General features: G+C 51.3%; 2 protein-coding genes across 2 annotated transcripts; one reads left to right on the top strand and one right to left on the bottom strand.

Moving 5' to 3' along the window:
- The first annotated feature begins 471 nt into the window (after window positions 1–471).
- On the top strand, window positions 472–11,275 carry LOC149281862 (cytokine receptor-like factor 3). Its single transcript, XM_089498886.1, has 8 exons — window positions 472–591; window positions 789–996; window positions 1,104–1,188; window positions 1,688–1,865; window positions 6,401–6,623; window positions 7,031–7,163; window positions 10,699–10,811; window positions 11,040–11,275. Exons 1-8 carry the CDS (start codon window positions 472–474, stop codon window positions 11,273–11,275), a joined length of 1,296 nt encoding a protein of 431 aa, XP_089355012.1.
- A 2,168-nt stretch (window positions 11,276–13,443) lies between these two features.
- Window positions 13,444–19,277, bottom strand: LOC149281861 (polycomb protein suz12-like). Its single transcript, XM_089498877.1, has 16 exons — window positions 19,145–19,277; window positions 18,595–18,641; window positions 18,448–18,512; window positions 17,728–17,796; window positions 17,444–17,493; window positions 17,268–17,353; window positions 16,835–17,066; window positions 16,621–16,723; window positions 16,185–16,290; window positions 15,924–16,101; window positions 15,639–15,727; window positions 15,401–15,544; window positions 14,652–14,809; window positions 14,269–14,467; window positions 13,948–14,027; window positions 13,444–13,789 (listed from the first exon to the last, which is right to left on the bottom strand). The coding sequence occupies exons 1-16, from the start codon at window positions 19,275–19,277 to the stop codon at window positions 13,444–13,446; spliced, it is 2,085 nt and encodes a 694-aa protein (XP_089355003.1).
- Window positions 19,278–20,468: the final 1,191 nt, after the last annotated feature.

The following is a 20,468-nucleotide window of genomic DNA, read 5'->3' as shown; positions in this document are numbered from 1 at the left end:
TCGCATCACGTGACCGCAAAACTGTGCGACGGAGTCTACTGATTGGTCGGCGCCAAACTAAAACGCTTTCCATTAGACAAGACGACGCTAAAGCAGCGACGTCACTTATGGGGGCGGAGCTATCTGTGGGAAAATGTGTGAGGTGTTTGGCGCCTTAAGGGGAAGCAGTACAGCACATACATGACACACCACACATGACACGGGTCCGCCCCGCCCCTGCTTTCACATCATGCCCTGCGTTATTACAGAAATTATTATTATTGCCCAAATATGCGACTTGGAATCCCGCTGCCCGTATTATTACCCCTGTAGTAACCCTGCACCGGCTGTTATTGCCCCATATCCTTTAACAGAGCAACCACACGGGGTTGGTTCGCTGGCCTCGCTTGCGATTGCCGACACAGAGGGTGCTGGGATTTGTAGTTCGAGTCACTTCCGTATCCTGTACCGGACTGTCCCTGGGCGGTGAGGATGGAGGCAGCCGAGGTGGAGGTTCTCTTGCAGGAGGCTGGAGAGAGTATCGAGGCTGCCAGTAACTACAAGAGGGAGCTGCTGCATCGGTTACTTGGCCTCACCCAGGTCCGGAAACAGGTGAGCGGGGCTGCTGGGTTTAGTAAGGGCCGGTGGTATTGAGCTGGGGCTACAGGGGCTTGGCGGAAGTGAGCGGGGACGCTGGAGTTTTAGGGGGCTCGGTGGAACTGATGAGGGTAGCAGGCTACGTTTGCCTGACTGACTGTTTTATTACATGAAGGGTTACACCTGTGCATGCGCCCCCCCCCCCCCAACAGATCAAAGATAGTGCAGCCCAGACTCGGGGGGCTCTGCAGCAGCACTTCCTGGATCTTAAAGGAGCCGTCACAAAGCTTCTGGACGAGCGTCTACTGACGCTGCTGCAACAGGTGGATGCCGTGGAGGAAGAAAACATCAAGCCGCTGGATGACTGTCAGAAGCTCTTGGAGCACGGAGTCCGCACGGCGGATGATCTCCTGAAGGAAGGTGGGTGCTCGTTGGCAGAGCTGGCTCTGGGCCGGTTAGTTATGGCGCAGACCTATCTCATCTGTTCTGTTGTCCCATGTTTAAAATGTCTTTGTTTCCCTATTCAGGAGAGCTTGCCGTGTCCTGCCCGGCCGGTAAACGCGAGAGCCTGTATCATTTTACAAATAAAGCTCTTCGCATCCAGCTGGACAGGTGAGTCCCGGCCGCTCTTATACGTGTACCTGTGTGTGTGTTCCGTATCTGAATGCCAGTGTGTGTATGTGATCGTGTTTATATAGCGGTGCAGATCACAAGGGCCAAGTGGATTCGTCTGTCGCCCATTTCTGTGTTTCTATGGCCAGGCACCTGCTAGTCGAACACACATGCAGGATATTAGCTGGGTCGATCCCCGTTTTAAACCCTGGGATTAGCAGCCTGGGGGTACCCTTGTGGTCGCCATGGATTCTGTTGACCCTTTTGCTTCAATTTCCTCCCAAGAGCTTTGTAGAGAAGTCTCTCTTGGGTCCTCCCCAGTTGCCGCAAATGGCAGTTATCGCCAGTGATTTGTGGATTTGCTGCGCTGATGGCGCCGGCGACCCCCCCCCTCCCTACCGAGGCCAGACTCGCCTAGCAGCGGATTCGCAATCTCCCTGGCAGATGAGGATGCCTCTGCTTTAACCCTTCACTTGCTGATCTGTTCACTTATTTTTAGTTTGCCGGAGGTTCCCTCTTTGGTGGAAGCCCCCTGTCTCTCTGCCCAGCTGGATGATTCCTTCCTGTCAGTAGCTCGAAATCACATCTCTAAACATGGAGCGGTGGCATCCAGGCCTCCTGTGCAAATTGATAAGCTGATTGAGAGGCCTGGGGGTATCCTGGTGAGGTGGTGCAAGGTAAGTGACTCCGATCATGGCATTTTTTTTGTAAATATAATTTTTATTAGTTTTCAAGGAACAACAGAAGGACAGGGAAAAAGGGAGAGGGCAAAAAGGGAAATAGGGAGGAGGAGTACAGGTGGATAGGACGGGAGGAGGGCACAAGGAGATAAAACTGGGCACAAATACCCGACGCAGCGGGCAAAGGCAGTACAGAATCAAATGTAACACCGGCATCTGGGCAGCCATGTAGACACAGTGGTCCTTACAGAGTGAGAATAACAAGCAGGCTTATCAGAACATGAGCAAACCAGAAACGGCGGCGTCCAAGGAAATAAAGGCGGCGTGATAAGGCATAATACATAGGACAAGTAGACCTCCCCACCACCCACCGGGGAGGGAAAAAGGAATCAAGGTAAGGAACCAGAGGGAACAGCAAGAGGGAAAAGAAGGAGACAAACACACAGACAAGACACCAAGGAGAGAGAGAGAGGAAAAAACAAAAAAAACACACACACACACACACGGACGGAGGTCCCACCTGGCACCCAGCAGCTCACAACACAAAGTAGCGGTATCACTGCAGCAGGAGAGATTTAGTAAGAGGGTCCGCCAAGAATGAGAGCCAGTGAAACCACGTCCGGAGATATTGCGCATGACGGTCCTCGGATTGCAGCACCAGCTCCTCAAACACCCTGATTGACTCGATCCATTCGCGAAAGGAGGGCAGAGAAGCGTCCTTCCAGTGGAGCGGTATAAGCGACCGTGCAGCACATAGTAAATGACGGGTCACCGACTTTTTGAAGCCAGCAATGGACTGAGAGGTATGACTGAGCAAGTAAAAACTAGGCAGGAACGGTGGAGGGTCATCCGAAAGACGCTGAACCGTCTGATGGACACTCGACCAGAACGGAGCAATCTTAGAACAGTCCCACCAGATATGGAGTAGGGTACCAGGAGCAACACCACAGCACCAGCACTTGTCGGAGGAGTCGGGAAAAGCTCTATGGAGCGCCACAGGCGTCATGTACCAGTAGGTAAGGAGTTTGTAGCGAGTCTCCTGCGCCTTCGTTTGTCTGGAGCAATCAGGGTTGTTCCGCAGTGGCAGCAGTGGTGATGGGTAGGACGTCAGACTCAAGTTAACATGGAGAGAATGCAGGACTCGTAACGACGTGGATATCAAGGGGTGAGCCCGAGCAAGGTCCCGGGAGTGATGCCGCTGCAGACACGGGAGGTGACCAACAGGGATGCCCGGGAGCGACGACTTTATAGCTATCCACAATTTGTGAAAGGGACCATGCGCCCACTCCAGGACCCTCAAAAGATGGCAGGCGTGATAGTAAGTACGAGGACACGGCAGGCCCATCCCCCCACAGGACTTGGGGAGGACTAACGTAGAGAACCTATTCCTGGGCCTCCTGTTAGCCCACACAAAGCGAAGGAACATGGTCTTGAGAGAAGCAAAAAAGGACGGGGGTAGCTGAATGGGAATCGTCTGAAGCAGGTAAAGAATCCTAGGCATCACATTCATCTTCAGGGCACCAATCCGCCCAAACCAGGACAAATGCTGCGGGGACCAGCGGGACAGATCACGTTGCAGGGTAGCCAATAGTGGAGGAAAGTTGCAGGCGTACATACGAGACAAGTCACTTGTGAGCCAGACGCCCAGATACTTCAGTTGGCCGGCAGCCCACTTGAAGGGAAAAGTAGACATCAACCAGCTGACCTCAGACTGCGGCAGAGAAACATTGAGTATCTCCGACTTGGTAGAATTAATCTTAAAGTTTGAGAGCACCCCATAGAGTCGAAACTCCTTAATGATGTTAGGAAGAGAAACCCTCGGAGCAGTCACGGCAAAAAGCAAGTCGTCTGCATAACCAAGCACCTTATGATGCGTTCCCCCCAGCAACAGACCCCTGATATCCGGATTCTGTCTAATGGCCTCTAAAAATGGTTCGAGGGACAAGATAAACAGGAGAGGGGAGAGGGGGCAACCCTGTCTAGTGCCATTAGTGATAGGGAAAGGATCCGTCAGGACCCAATTAACCCTAATTCTAGCTGAGGGGGCAGTATACAGTGAAAGAACCCACCGACGCATCTGAGGACCAAAATTTAAGTGCTGTAAGACAGCGGACAGGAAAGACCAATCCAGCCTGTCGAACGCCTTCTCAGCATCCGTCGACAGGAGCAGGAGAGGGGACCGAAGGTGCCCAGCTGCGTGTATGATAGAGCACGCATCGTATTGTCCCGGGATTCCCGCCCCCTAACGAACCCGGACTGGTCAGGGTGGACCAGGCGTGGAACCAAGGGTTGCAACCTGGGGGCTAAGATCTTTGAAAATAACTTAATATCCGCATTAAGCAGAGAAACGGGCCTATAACTACTACAAAGTTCGGGATCTTTCCCGTCCTTTGGGATCAAAGAGATGTTGGCCATCAGGGTAGAGGGGTGAAAATCTAAGCCATCCACAAGGGCATTAAAGGACTTCACTAACTGAGGGCCCAGGATATCTATCAAGTAGTGGGAGGCCATCTGGGAATGTTTCATCGCCGCCACGAGCTCAGGCAGGGAGATGGGGGCCTCCAGCTGGTCAGGAACGTCGGAGGTAAGACGCCGTCGCAGGAACTTCTGGAGGTAAGCCTTGATTTGCTCCAATTTGCGGAGCTTGGCATCCGGGGAGAGGGCCGGAGACAAATTGTAAAGTCCCGTGTAGTATGACACATTCTTTCATAATGTCCTGAGGGAGACGATGAGGCGTGCCCAGAGAGGACTTGATGCAAGGAATATAAGAGAGCGTGCGTCTCTGACGTAGTGCCGTGCCAGGTACTTTCCAGGCTTATCACCATGTTCGTAAAACAGGGCTTTCATATCCAGAAACGATTTACGGGCACGAGCGTTGAGGATAGAAGAGAGTTCTCTCCGGCATTGCAACAACAACAACTGGTAGTCCTCAGCTGAAGCGTCGTCCATGTGGCGCCGCTCGAGTTCAGCAATCCTCTCATAGAGGGGACGAAGTGCAAACGAGTTGGCCTTTTTCCGTTCCGCACCCATAGCAATGAAGTGGCCACGGATCACGCATTTGTGCGTCACCCAAACAGTCAATGGCGACATCCCAGGGGTCAAATTACCTCTAAAAAAGTCAGTTAAAGTCCCTTTAATTTTGGAGAAGTTCACAGCATCGGTCAAAAGCGACTCGTTGAGCCTCCACGTCGTAAAAGCAGGGCGAGTCAAGGAGGAAGAGATGGACACAACCAGAGGAGCATGATCCGACAATGTAATCAAGCCATATCGAGCGCCAGTCAGGCGAGAAAGATGATAATAGGGCAAAAAAATATCCCTGTCAGACGGATGAAGGGCCCTCCAGCAGTCCACCAACTGAAAGTCCCTGAGAAGCAACTTTATCCTATTCAGAACAGACGGAGCAGCACTGGAACGGCCCACGGAAACATCCAACCTGGGGTCCACGGCAACGTTGAAGTCCCAACCCAGGATCAGGACACCCTCCTGGAAAGGGCGCAAGGAGCGGCGAATCTTGGAAAGGCATTTATGTTGCAGTCTGTTAGGTAAGTATATATTAGCGAATGTGTAGAGCGCCTCTCCAATAGTGCCTTTGACAAAGATGTAGCGCCCCTCCTGGTCGGAAAGCTGAGCCGTCGGCACAAAAGGTGTGAACTTGTCAAATAATATAGCAGTACCCTTGGATTTCGCTACAGGGTTATGACTAAAAAAACCCATCGGGTAATCGGAAGTGAGCAGGTTAGGAGCCGAACTCGACCGGAAGTGGGTCTCTTGTACAAAGGCCACAGAGACCTTGTTGAACTTCACGCATAAGATTAGACCGCTTTTCTGGAATGTTAAGACCCTTCACATTGTATGACATAATTATAAGATCCCGCCGAGGGAGCAGAGTGGGACATCACGAAAATGAAAGAAAAGAACCGATCATGGCATTTATTCACTAAACTGTGGGCAGAAGAAACTTGCTGGGGTTAACCCTTCGTAATGCCGAGCTGGGAATATTAAATATTCCCGGCTCTCCTGCAGAGTGCTCTGGCGCCATGTTATTATGTAGTAAGGAGCATTAATACCCAGGGGGCCCTGGTGCCATGTTATTATGTAGTAAGGAGCATTAATACCCAGGGGGCCCTGGCGCCATGTTATTATGTAGTAAGGAGCATTAATACCCAGGGGGCCCTGGTGCCATGTTATTATGTAGTAAGGAGCATTAATACCCAGGGGGCCCTGGTGCCATGTTATTATGTAGTAAGGAGCATTAATACCCAGGGGGCCCTGGTGCCATGTTATTATGTAGTAAGGAGCATTAATACCCAAAGTGCCCTGGTGCCCCCTATGCCGTCTTATTACGTGGTAAGGAGAGTTAGATATCTGTACCGGGGATTCTGGGTATTATGTCCCCAATGGGAAGAAGTTTATTAACCCTGAAATCTGTCTGTTGGCACATATAGTATGTGTATATCATATATATATATATATATATGTCTGTCTGCGCCATTCTCAGGGCCCCTGCTTATTAACCTGTTTTCTGCCTGCAGGTTGACGATGATTTTGTGGCGCAGGATTATCGTCTTCAGTATCGCAAGAATTCATCCAATCTCTTTGAAGACGTGTACGTGGGCTCGGAGCCGGAGTTCATTGTGCTGCACGTCGCCCCCAATACCGATTATCAGTTCAGGGTGTGCGGCCGGGCTGATGGGAGGCAGGAGTGGAGTCCGTGGAGTGTTCCCCAGCTGGGGCGGACCAGCCTGCTCCCGCACGGTAGATTGCAGCATTAGAACCGGTTTAATGTTAACGCCGTGGCCGTAAAAACCCTTTTGGGTTACGTTTAGCAAAATCATTTGCGTTTCTGAGAACGGTATGTTTGTGCTGCCGGTTTCAGGCCCAACACGGGGGAACGGGGCCAGGGCATGCACTTTATTGCGTGATTCCGGTGGATGGGGGGTCATCGTGTGGTGGGGCCCAGCCCGTGTGTCCATACGGGTGGATTTATGTTCTATGGCTCCGGAAGTGAACATTGCACGGCCGTTACACCAGCGCAAACTTTCCTACAGAACCTTCATATGAACACAATTTTAATATTCCGGATCACAGCAGTAAAGAGATTATGAGCGTGGAGCGGCCACTCACCTCACCGTGCTCACGTTTCCCCCTTTTCTTTTTGACAGAGTGGAGTGGCGGCTTTGAAGGGTACAGTCTGAGTAGCAGAAGGAACATTGCCCTTCGAAATGATTGCGTTGGCCGCGGAGTCCTCTACTCTAAAGCTGCCACTTACTCTTTTGGGCAAACGCTGACGTTCAGGTGAGAAGCTCGATCTTTGTCTCCCTCCGCACTGGAACCGAGGAATTCGTCACGGACGTGACGTCAGGGTGCTTCCTGGTCCCTTTATCCGGCCTGAGCTGCTCCGTGAAGAATATCTGGTGTCGCGTGTTAATGTGTCTTTGTGGAGCGGCGGTCGCGTGTTAATGTGTCTTTGTGGAGCGGCGGTCGCGTGTTAATGTGTCTTTGTGGAGCGACGGTCGCGTGTTAATGTGTCTTTGTGGAGCGACGGTCGCGTGTTAATGTGTCTTTGTGGAGCGGCGGTCGCGTGTTAATGTGTCTTTGTGGAGCGACGGTCGCGTGTTAATGTCTTTGTGGAGCGACGGTCGCGTGTTAATGTCTTTGTGGAGCGACGGTCGTGTGTTAATGTCTTTGTGGAGCGACGGTCGCGTGTTAATGTGTCTTTGTGGAGCGACGGTCGCGTGTTAATGTGTCTTTGTGGAGCGACGGTCGCGTGTTAATGTGTCTTTGTGGAGCGACTGTCGCGTGTTAATGTGTCTTTGTGGAGCGGCGGTCGCGTGTTAATGTGTCTTTGTGGAGCGGCGGTCGCGTGTTAATGTGTCTTTGTGGAGCGACGGTCGCGTGTTAATGTCTTTGTGGAGCGACGGTCGCGTGTTAATGTCTTTGTGGAGCGACGGTCGCGTGTTAATGTGTCTTTGTGGAGCGACGGTCGCGTGTTAATGTGTCTTTGTGGAGCGACGGTCGCGTGTTAATGTGTCTTTGTGGAGCGACGGTCGCGTGTTAATGTCTTTGTGGAGCGACGGTCGCGTGTTAATGTCTTTGTGGAGCGACGGTCGCGTGTTAATGTCTTTGTGGAGCGACGGTCGCGTGTTAATGTGTCTTTGTGGAGCGACGGTCGCGTGTTAATGTCTTTGTGGAGCGACGGTCGCGTGTTAATGTGTCTTTGTGGAGCGACGGTCGCGTGTTAATGTGTCTTTGTGGAGCGACTGTCGCGTGTTAATGTGTCTTTGTGGAGCGACGGTCGCGTGTTAATGTGTCTTTGTGGAGCGGCGGTCGCGTGTTAATGTGTCTTTGTGGAGCGGCGGTCGCGTGTTAATGTGTCTTTGTGGAGCGGCGGTCGCGTGTTAATGTGTCTTTGTGGAGCGGCGGTCGCGTGTTAATGTCTTTGTGGAGCGACGGTCGCGTGTTAATGTCTTTGTGGAGCGACGGTCGCGTGTTAATGTGTCTTTGTGGAGCGACGGTCGCGTGTTAATGTGTCTTTGTGGAGCGACGGTCGCGTGTTAATGTGTCTTTGTGGAGCGACGGTCGCGTGTTAATGTGTCTTTGTGGAGCGACGGTCGCGTGTTAATGTGTCTTTGTGGAGCGCCGGTCGCGTGTTAATGTCTTTGTGGAGCGGCGGTCGCGTGTTAATGTCTTTGTGGAGCGGCGGTCGCGTGTTAATGTGTCTTTGTCGAGCAACGGTCGCGTGTTAATGTCTTTGTGGAGCGACGGTCGCGTGTTAATGTGTCTTTGTGGAGCGAGGGTCGCGTGTTAATGTGTCTTTGTGGAGCGGCGGTCGCGTGTTAATGTGTCTTTGTGGAGCGGCGGTCGCGTGTTAATGTGTCTTTGTGGAGCGACGGTCGCGTGTTAATGTGTCTTTGTGGAGCGGCGGTCGCGTGTTAATGTGTCTTTGTGGAGCGAGGGTCGCGTGTTCATGTGTCTTTGTGGAGCGAGGGTCGCGTGTTCATGTGTCTTTGTGGCGTGAGCTGCGCTTCGAACACGTAGGACAAACCCTGTGCTCAGTTTCTTGATTTTAAAGCTGCTGTTCCACCCACGCTGCAGAATTTAACACGTTTGTAACTAAACATTGTCGGAAAAATCCTACCTCGTCCCATCACTCCCCAAATCATTCCCAGAAATCCTTTTTTATTTGTTTTAGGGCTGAAACAAGTAATCGATAAAATCGATAATGAAAATCGTTGTCAACGATTTTCATTATCGATTAGTCGAATCGATTTTTATCGATTTTATCCTTATATAATCCGACCTCAAACAGAGATCGGATTATAACACTAGAATCCAGATCCCCCGCAACGCTGCAGGGGACCTGGATTCCCCTCACTGTCGGCCGGTCTCTCCCTTCCGTCTCTCTCCCCCCTCCCATACACCCCTCTGACTCCTCCCCCCTCCCATACACTGCTCTGCCTCTCTCCAGACTCCCTGGTGTTTTGTGAACCTCCGTTGCTGACAGGCACTTTCACTGCAGCTTCATAGACGCCTCAGCGTAAGTGAAGGGCAGTAACGGAGGCTGTCTGTGCGCATCGTGCAGACCCCCACCGGCTGACAGAGAATCGAGGTCTCCCGCAGAGGATCATCCTCTCTGTCAGCCGGTGATGGGTCTGCACTTCTATGAAGCTGCAGTGAAAGTGCCTGTCAGCAACGGAGGTTCACAAAATACCAGGGAGCCGGGAGAGAGGCAGAGTGGTGTATGGGAGGGGGGAGGAGTCAGAGTCACCACTCTGGCTCCTCCCCCTCCCATACGCCACTCTGCCTCTCTACCCGGCTCCCTTGTGTCTTGTGAACCTCCGTTCCTGACAGGAGGCAGAGTGGAGCATGGGAGGAGGCAGAGTGGAGCATGGGAGGAGGGGGAGGAGGCAGAGTGGTGTATGGGGGGGGTATAACGAATTTCAGGGAGGCAGAATGGCATATCTGGGGTAGTTAGAGTGGTGTATAGGGGGTATAATTAATTTCAGAGTGGCATATCTGGGGGAGGCAGAGTGGTGAATCAGGGAGAATTTCAGGGTGGTGCAGGGCATTTATGGGGAGCGGAGTGGCATATCAGGGTGCACAGTGGCATATAGGGAGGTATAAGGCATAAATGGGGGCGAGTGGCATATTGGAAGTTATAAGGCATATCAGGGGGGCATAAGACATATCTGGGGGTAAAAGGTATATCAGGGGGCTCAGTTGCATATCACTGGCATATAAGAGGTATAAGGCATATATGGGGGCAGAGTGGCAAGCTGGGGGTCAGATGTGCATAACTGGGGGCAGTTTGGTAAATACAAGAAAATCTAAACAAGGCTTTTTTTCTCAGTTTTTATTAAATATGAAAAATAGTTAACATATGAATTAATATTTACTAATAACTTTGTATTAAAACCTAGTTTGAGAAACACTGTGTTTGGGTTCTTGTAGCTTTTATTATTATGTCAGTAAAATAAGAAGGTGAATAGAGAGAGGTCATTGCAATAAAGAGATGAAAGTGTAAATTGTACGTTTATTACATAATTTTAAATAAAAAAAAATTGCATTTTTTATCCCATTAATCGAAAAAATTATCGGCCAACTAATCGATTATTAAAATAATCGTTAGTTGCAGCCCTTATTTGTTTCAATCATTTTATTGCCAGGAGATCACTTCCTGTGACAGAATGTCACATGGCTGTCTTTAATGTTAACCCTTCCTTATGCACGCAGAAGGGAAATATAGAGGTTTTCCTAGGCTAATTGATTACTGGAAACAATCGGCTACCTCCGCAGTCAGATAAGTCACGGTAGTTTGTGCTTTGTGCAGGGTGGAGGCTGTCGGGCCGACGGACAAGCGAGACAGCGTTGGTGTCTGTGCAGAGCGGCAGCTGGAGTGTGAATCTTTGCAGCGGGATCAGGCTGTTTGCATCAGTACAAGCGGTAGGTTGGGTTCATGGCGTGCGTGTGTTAGCGTGCGTGTGTTAGCGTGCGTGCGTGCATGCATGTGCGATGAGGCTCCGCCAGGAGTAGCATTTGTTGATGAAATGCAGAGCAGGTGAACCATGTGGGTACTCGCACACGCTCACTCACGCTCTCTGTAAGTACCATCGCCTATACTGTTTGTGCTTGTGACAGAGGTCAGTATTCATCACATAGATTCTCTTGCAGGTGCCGTCTATGTAAATGGAAAAGAAATGACTAACCAGCTGCCTCCAGTGTGTCCGGGGGCCACGGTCACCTTTGACATGGAAGTTGTAAGCGAGGGGCCAAACTATAAAAGAAGAGTGACTATTGGTTCAAGCAATCGGGAAGTGGTCTTTGATTGGCTGCTGGATCAGTCATGTGACTCTCTCTATTTTGGTTGTTCATTTATTCACCCCGGCTGGAAAATCCTGGTGTTTTAGCGGAAGGATGTATTAAGAGTTTGGGGGGCCGCTACGTCTCCGGTGTTGGCTGCTGCCCTGAGCCTAATTTTGTACCTCTTTAAATATAGAAAATTTCACAGGCGGGGCTTGGGCCCAATAACCAGGGAATCGATTTTATTTTGTTATTGCGTCGTGTTAATACACACAGCGCACATTCATCAGCGTCTCAGCGAACGTTGGGAGGGCGTCCATCGCTGGGTGCTTCTCAGGCCCTTTAATAGCAGCCATTGTTGTATTTGAGAATGAGCTGCGTCCGCCCTGTTTGCTGCTGCATAGTAGGATTCTGTGGCCTTTTTGCCCGACTGCTGTTTATCGGAGTGCCTTTCAGTATTAGCGGCCTCTCATTGTACGTTTACACATCACCACTCAGGGCGTTTTCTGTATTATTCTGCGGCTTGGCCTACTCCGCTTGCGTTACGTTCGGTCCGAGGATTATGGTAACGTTCGCTTGTTCCTTTTCTTCGCTGTAAATTTAGCGTGCGTGCGCAGATTAACAGCAAGTGTTCAATGTTGATTTTGGGCTATGCCTGTGTTCATGCTCGGGCCACACGTTGGAATAGTGGGACCCGGCCTGCCTCGTGATAGGTACGCAGTGTTCACAATGTAATAGGGGGTCTGAATCATGCCTATGATTTAATGTTTTTTTTGTAACAGCAGAGAATTCATTAAAATGTTACATTTCATGGAAATGCTTTGGTGCAAAAACTTGCTTGTTTCTCTTCTCTACAAAGTCTGATAAACGGGATTTTTGTAACCATGTGCAGCGCTGACCCTGCTGGGCTAGTAAGTGTAGGCTTGCAGGGGCAGCACACATTCTAAAATACCTTTACTAGCAGAAGATATGGCTGTGGCCCCTGCATCAGATGAACACCCACCCCCCCCACCATGGAAACAGGATGGTGTAGAAGAAAGCACGCACACACCTGTTATTTTCATTATTTATTAGAAACGAACAGGACAAGATATTTCATGACTATTTCCGTACGAGGAGGGAGCGCGCCATCACCATACCTTGTGCACATTGCCAGGATCTCTAATTACAAGTAAATTCGGTTTTACACGCGGAGACTAAAGCGAAATGGAAGCCAAGCGCAAAAAAACTGATCTAGAACATTAAGCAAATGAAAATTCATCCTAAAGCCAGCGTGTCGAGTCAAGAACCCTTTCCTATTGTTACACAAATCAAGTGACGGATGAGAAATATCCACGAAAGAAGCGCGCGACAGACTTATCTTCCAGAGCATCTGGCTCTACGCGCGTCACAGAAAGAGCGCACGGCGAAAGGACCGCCAACGGCTTTACACACCTAGAAAAAGATGACAAGAGGAGAAAACCATCCTCGTCCGAGCAGAAACCGCACCCCTAGAACCAATTCTGGATTTTATTACCCCAAAGGGCACAGTGTTAAATAGGGCTGTTGCTTTAAGTCTGCTTGGATTTTAATTCCTGGGGAGGGGTGTAATCCACAGTTAGTCACATGATCAAAGGGGCTATTTTTAAAAGCGGGAGCCTGGCCGTTGGGCTGAAAGGTGCACGATAGATCCCTTTAAAATACACAGAATTCAGCGCAGAACACATTTCACGGGTTGGGTTCCGGCGCACTAGTCGCTCGCTAACAAAGATGACAGGTTTTACACCCAAAACCAGCAGCTCGTGATGATCGGCTCGTGTCCGCCTCACAGGAATAAATAATAATCAAGGTCTTTATTGCAGTTCATATGTAAAAATCCTTTGCATTTAATTCCAAAGACCGTCCAACTGAAAAGACGGGACAGTGGGAGACGAGACGTCCCCAACGGAAAGGGACCGTGAACTGCATTCGCGGTATGAGACAGAATGGCAGCTCTAGGCACACGACAAAGTGCTACGTGATCCTGCGACAGCCACGCTGGGAGCTGCATCTCATACAAATATCTTAAAAAGGGAAGAAAAAGAAATCGCGTGGAAGCAAAATAGGAGCGAGACAAGCACACACAGTTCTGTGTGCAGCCCGCCATCCAAAACACAGGAGAGCTGCACGTTCTGTACGAGACACCGGAGAACGAGAAATCCAGTCCCTCCCCACATCTGTAATCAGCTGCGGGGTTGGTTAGTCCACGCGAGACCCCCAGACGACCATTCCTCCGAGGACAAGGGTTGCCAGGCCTTCACAGCTTTGCTTTTTTGCTCTGTTTTGGTATCCCTGAGACACTGTCGTTTTCCAGAGCTTTGTCTCTGCCGTTGGTCTCACAAAACCCATTTGTTGTGGCGGGTGCTTGGTGACACGGTTCCTCCGTGGCGCAGGAGGCAGACTCCCCTCTGTCCAGCTTGCTCTGCATCTCCCGCAGTTTGGAAACCGCTTTGTCTATAGTGGATATGTTGATGAGGTTGAAGTCGTGCATACTCACAAGATGAAGCATGAAATTTCGACACAGGTTCTTCTCAATGATTTTGGAGCCAAAGTTTTCCACAAACAGCATGCAAGCGTGATTCATCTGATTGTCTGCGATGAACCTGCGGAGCAAGGAGAAGGTCAGACACACAAAGCCACTCTCTCCCACCACCCATGGACCCCACAGCATAGGGTCTGCCACACGTCATTACGCCACACGTCCCGTTTAAGTCCCTGACGGATGTTTGGAGCCATCCTGCGTCCGGTAAGAATTAATTACCCGTGTTTCATGATGTGCAGGTTCCAGAGTTTCATAACTTCTTTCTCTCCTTCATTGACATCTGAGAATTCCTCAATTTGCTAAAAGGAAGGAGAAAGCAATTAGAGAAACCTATTATAAGCACGTGCCTCAACTCCGCCAACAGACCACGGCCGCTACTCCCAGCCTCATCCCACCGACCCTGTCCCACAGTAACCAGCGGGCTGGCAATACCCGGGGCCCCAGTAACTCGAATACGCAGGCAAAAGCAACAGATCCGCCTTAAGACTGATCTCCTGTCAGCCTAAGCTTCCAATTAAGGAGCAAGGCTGGGAATCTTACAGTAATCGTTTTCTCCCTTAACCACTCGGGATCCTTCTCATCCTCACTGTCCACATCCATCTCCTGGGGCCGCAGAGGGAGGCAGGTATCGCTGTGGAAGTACAGTCTGTTATGGCCGCTGCTGTATGTCCTCTGCTGCTGCACCTCTCCATCCTCAGACTCCAGAAACTCAGACATACTGGCCTTTGTGCGTTTTGGTCTTAAAATATTTAAAAAAAGAAAAACACTTATCAGGGTGATTGAAAAGGTCATCTCTCTCCATCCGGTAACGTGATTTATAAACCACAGGTGGAATTAAGTTGCCTATGAAATTATACAGTGCTATGGAATATGATGGCACCATCCAACTCGCACCGAGATCTCTATATACTGAGGATTACTACCTGCACACCAGGATGTGAGTAATGGGGGTCCTTTTGACTGGGCCATTTCGGCTAAACGCAAAGCCTGGCTGGCGATGTATGTCCTGGGGGTTTCCTGCGTACGAGCCGTCGTAGCACTCATTGATGGACACGTCGATTCTAGCACCTTTTGGGTGATACTGAAAAAACAAATATCGATTTTAATCATTTTCTAACAAGAAACCCCACAAAAGGCCGATATAAATCAAATAAATCAAATGTCCCCGATGTTCCTCCAATGAATCTGAAAAGCGGCTCTGTCTGGATGCCAGAAATCCCATGGTACCCACTACATCAGGGGTGTCCAACCTGCGCCCCTCCAGCTGCTGCAGGACTACATCTCCCATACTCCTCTACCAGGTCCTTTGCTGAAAAAGCATTACAGGAGATGTAGTCCTGCAGCAGCTGGAGGGCCGCAGGTTGGACACCCCTGCATTACATGGCGGTCAGCATTAGCAGGACGATGACGCCAGCTGGTGGCCATGTTAGTAAATTAGACCAGACTCTCTGGAGAGCAGAAGCTGTCTGTCTCTTAACCTCTAAATTATATATATACACATTATATATATATATATATATATTTGTGTATATATATATACATACATACATATATATATATATATATATATATACATATATATATATATATATATATGATATACACATGAGAAACAGAAAGCGACTGCAGATAAGAACCATTCTGCACTCCAGGGCAAGAAATTCTTTGTTACCACGTAGTTAAAGACGAAACGGCTGTGGCACAGCTTCAGGTGTTTGAGTAAACTGTACAGCTTCCGGCAATTCAGCGTACACCACGGGCAATGTAGGTCGTCCCTGGCCTCGGTCTGCTGTCTCGTGTTGTTATTGTAGAGGAACTGAGGGGCAAAAGGAAGAAAGTATATGACGGGTCCCAAAGCCTTCAGAATGCATCCCGGATTATTACTTCCCCCTTCGCGCCAAACACGCTACCTGATAAAATATCCGCAGTTTCTGGCGCGGTTCACAGGAAAGGTCCTTCTCCTTCCTCGTCTGCAGATCAGATAAGGATTCCTTCACAGCTGCGAAAAGGGAGGCCGTCAGGTTCTGAGCGCTTCTCATTTCACCAAGATCACAAATTGCTTTATTACACGGTTAAAAGCGACCATTCATTCGCACCCTTATTGCCACCGCTAGGTCCCACTTTCACTTTTTATTTAGGTCCCAATTAGCAGGCAGCGAGAGTCGTTTAGACGCGGCTTCCCTTCCATCTCTTACCCACGGCATGAGCGGGTTTGACAGATGCAGGTTTCAGGTCCGGAGAGAGACTGTCGGAGTTCCGAGTGGCGAGAGGCTTGGCGATCGGAGCAGTGGATTTATCATTTGTGTCGCTCGTCCATCGAAGGGAAAACTGAAGAGTAGGTCCCTGAGAAAAGGTTTCAAACGGAGGCAGCCTCTGCAGATAAATATCCGCCGTAAATTATACACCCCGGGGCGGCAACACCAACATACCCGATTAGGAGAGCCAGGGGCATTTACCTTCCCGTCGAGGATGGTTTCCCAGGTGGCCCTTTTCTTGCTCACGGGACACTCCTCCATCTCCTGCATGGCGACTTCGTATTCTCCATCCAGTAACTGCAAACGCCTTAAGCCACAAACATCGGCTCCGTTTATTATTATCCTTTATTTATATAGCGCCAACAGTTTACGCAGCGCTTAATACAATACATAAATTCAAGGGGTCCGACAAGACAAGAATTGACAGACTAAGACAAACCGATGCATTTGGTGGAGAGACTCGGCTCGCAAGCTTACAATCTAGAGGGAAATGGGGTGACAAACATAAGGCATAGAGAAAGGGTGAGAGGTATTGTGGTGGATGTATCGATGACAAGGAAGTTCTAGCAGCTAAGATGTTTAGTGAAATGAAGAGACTCCCAGAAGCTGCATTTATTAGAAGAGCTCAGACACTCACCTGTTCTTATCAAATACAGTCATTTGTGCCACGAACGTCTTCTCTCCATCCTCCCGATTCGACGAGTTTCTTTTCCTGCGAGCAGGCGGCTCCTCCGAGACATCTAATCGGAAACAAAGTAAGTGACTACGGCTGACGTGGAGAGAACGACCCGGACAGACCCAGGCGAGACGTACGCATCACGCTTTACAGGGGTTCATACATCACATCATACCAATGTTTTCGTTCGCCTCTCCATTGGTCACGGAGCCGAATTCCCGCCTCCCGGGGCAGGTCACTCTGAAGAGCAGCGAATAGGATTTCACCGTGTGACTGTTGCTCGGCTCAAACTCATTGCTGGAAACGGCGAGTGACGGCAAATTCCCCGGCTTCACCGGGTTGATGTCTGGATTTAAAGGCACCTGCTTCTTCCCCGTAGGAACCTGTCTTATGGGACAGCTCACATCCTGCGTGAACGGGGAGAAAAAAAAAAAAGCTCCACGGGTTAGAGTGCAAACCTGCGTAAGGCCACCTGCCACCAGGTTATGACAAGGTGTCCGCTGCCAGCCTGAAGCAGAGCGCGAAGCACACGAACATTCTGCTCGATCTAGAAGCCACCGACGTGGCAGATCCGTCACTCGACCCGCTGCTCGCGCTCCGGGACCCACCTTCCGTTTCTTGTGGCAGACTTTCACAAGCAGGACTTCTAAAGTCACGCAGCTTTGTGCATTTTCAGAGTTTTGGGATGGCTTATCTGGAAAGGGAAACATGCGCAGCGTCAAAACGAGGAGCCCCCAGAGGTCCGGAAATAAATCGTGGCCATTTTGGCGACGGCCGTACTCACCGTTTTTATGGAAGAAACCAGTGAACGTGAGCTGCAGGTGAGCAGATAAACTAGAATGAAAGTGGGACACGAAAGACCTTCAGAGGCAGAATCTGAGTGTTTTTACATTTGCAGACCATTCCACCACCCCCCCCCCGCCCCCGCCGTTAGCCACGCTGACGTTTCCGCAGCCGGCCCTGCGGCGTGGGGTTAGCGTGAACAGACGTCTCCTCGCGTCAGGGCAATGCCGATTATTTCCATGACCCCCCCATTTATCACCCAATGCAGCAGCAACTCGCCGTTACCTGTGAGACTCCTGATCGCCCTTCATCTTCTCCACTTTCAGCAACATGCCATCAACCTTAAAGGACTTCCTGCGTAAAAACAGACGTGTGCAGATGAGTAACCGGCAGCCGGGGACATGCACACGGCTAACACGCCAGCCGCTGACGGAAGGAAGGGTACTTTGCTCAGAGGGTAGTGGATGCATGGAACCGCTCGTTTACAGCGTCCGAGTCAGGAGCAGTTCCTCCGTATCCGTCTCCAAAAGCAAAGTCACGTGACTAACAGAGAAATCCTAGAGGCTCAAAATACGAGCCACGGAAATTTTCATTTAATTAGAGCAGACAGGATAGGGTTACTGTAACCGACCGGCGGGCGCGAAGCTGCCGCCGCGTTCTGCCGCCAGAAGGTGCGGTTCATTCACACTCGGTGGAGAGCCAGAGAATCTGCCGAGGGGGCCCGCGGCCCCTCCGTAACTTCCAGCCATCAGTATCGGCTCATTCCACATCTTCCAAACGTCTCACGTTACCTCGAAATAGTCGCACCGAGGCCGATAGCCTTTAATTCCCGCTGATCACCGGGTAACACGAGACCCTCACGCAGCCGCGCACCTCGAGAAAAAGGGAGCGGCACGAGGCCCTTACGGACGACAGGCGCTGATTGCTTGCACTCGTTGAAACGTAATTTCTACAAAGTCTAATCACTCTCATCACCCTCACCCTGCAGGCGCGCAGCGTCCTTACCTTCTGCCGTTGGACCTCGAGTTCCGGTGAGACATGTACGTGAGCGTTCTGTGCAGAAATATTGGCTGCAAAGGGGGGAAAAGAGCGGTTATTGAAGCGGCAGCAGGAAGCATCCAACCCCCACAGCCCCCCGGCCCCAAGACTCACCGCGATAAGGTTCCTGGTGCGCAGAAAGCGGTAAATCTGGGTGGGTTCTGTGAAAGGAAGAAGAAGCGGTGAGCGTCTCTGCGGTAACCAGGACGACAGCTGAATGTTACGGTCTGGCTCAACACACAAGCATAGGGTTAAACCTCCTGACCAGCAATCAGACCATAACAAGAAGGGGGGCAGGACCCCAAACCCCACGGGAGAAGAGAATGGAGGGGGGGCTGGACCCCATACCCCACGGGAGAAGAGAATGGAGGTGGGCAAGACCCCATACCCCCCTGGAGAATATCTTACACCCCACAGGGCAATGGGGGGTGGGGGCAGAGCTTTATACCCCACGGGAGGGGCGGGGAGCTTCTTCCGCTTCACAAGAAGGACTCCTTAAGGGGTACCAGCCTATACCCCACAGACACTACGCCGAGGGCTTCCCGGTCTGGGCACCCGGCACAATGAATCGCCCCGGCGGTCTTTATCGTTTTGCCTTCCCTCCGGATCCCCGTGACGATTAACAGAATGGGGGCTCGGGCCGCGCAGTCTCCGAGTGACTCACTCTCGAAGGCCTGCAGGAAGAGCTCGTGGTCCGCCTGGATCTGCTCCATCTTGGCTTTGCGGATGGGCTGGGGCAGTGAGGCGGGGGGTGCTCCGTTGCTGGGAGCTGAGCCGCCCTGTTTTTGGGGTGCCATCCAATTATTCGGGGGCCATGCGCGCAAAGCCCGCGCGGACACTCTACCGATTCCCTCAGCGTCTCTCAGTGCACGCACCCAGCCCCGCCCTCCCACATAGTCATTGGCGGGCTCTACCTGTGGGCGTGCGATAAGGCCCGTGCTAATTGGCTGGCGCTTCCGTCACTCAGACGAGTGTTGCTAGAAGGCCTGGTTGGTCTGTGCGCGCGCCACCTCCATTCAAGTGAAATCGCGGGAAGCCGGCGTGGTGCATTCTGGGCCTATCCGGCGCGGAAAGGGGGAAAGTTGTGCACAGTGGGAGGGGTCCCAGGGGCACTCTGGGCTCTCTTTTGGCTTTACAGCTCCCGAATCACTATTCGGTGCCTGAGAGCCCAAGGCCTTTCATACTCCTCCCACACGTCGCTCGCTCGCTCCGGATCCATACTCCCCCCACACGTCACTCGCTCGCTCCGGATCCATACTCCCCCCACACATCACTCGCTCGCTCCGGATCCATACTCCCCCCACACATCACTCGTTCCGGATCCATACTCCCCCCACACGTCACTCTCTCCGGATCCATACTCCTCCCACACGTCACTCGTTCCGGATCCGGATAATGAAGTATATGATCCGTCAACCACATAGGAGTATGGATCCGGAACGAGTGACGTGTGGGAGGAGTATGGATCCGGAGAGAGTGACGTGTGGGGGGAGTATGGATCCGGAACGAGTGATGTGTGGGGGGAGTATGGATCCGGAGCGAGCGAGTGATGTGTGGGGGGAGTATGGATCCGGAGCGAGCGAGTGACGTGTGGGGGGAGTATGGATCCGGAGCGAGCGAGCGACGTGTGGGAGGAGTATGGATCCGGAACGACTGACATGTGGGAGGAGTATGGATCTGGAACGACTGACGTGTGGGAGGAGTATGGATCCGGAACGAATGACGTGGGGGGGGGAGTATGGATCCGGAACGAATGACGTGTGGGAGGAGTATGGATCCGGAACGAGTGACGTGTGGGAGGATTATGGATCCGGAACGACTGACGTGTGGGAGGAGTATGGATCCGGAACGAATGACGTGTGGGGGGGGGGGAGTATGGATCCGGAACGAATGACGTGTGGGAGGAGTATGGATCCGGAACGAGTGACGTGTGGGAGGAGTATGGATCGGGAAGGAGTGACGTGTGGGAGGAGTATGGATCCGGAACG

Source organism: Sceloporus occidentalis, unplaced genomic scaffold, assembly GCF_023333645.1.
Source record: "Sceloporus occidentalis isolate IW3139 unplaced genomic scaffold, rSceOcc1.0.p SCAF_126, whole genome shotgun sequence".
Lineage (NCBI taxonomy): Eukaryota > Metazoa > Chordata > Lepidosauria > Squamata > Phrynosomatidae > Sceloporus > Sceloporus occidentalis.
Note: the sequence above shows the minus strand (reverse complement) of the source record. Positions and strands in the feature narration are given on the sequence as shown.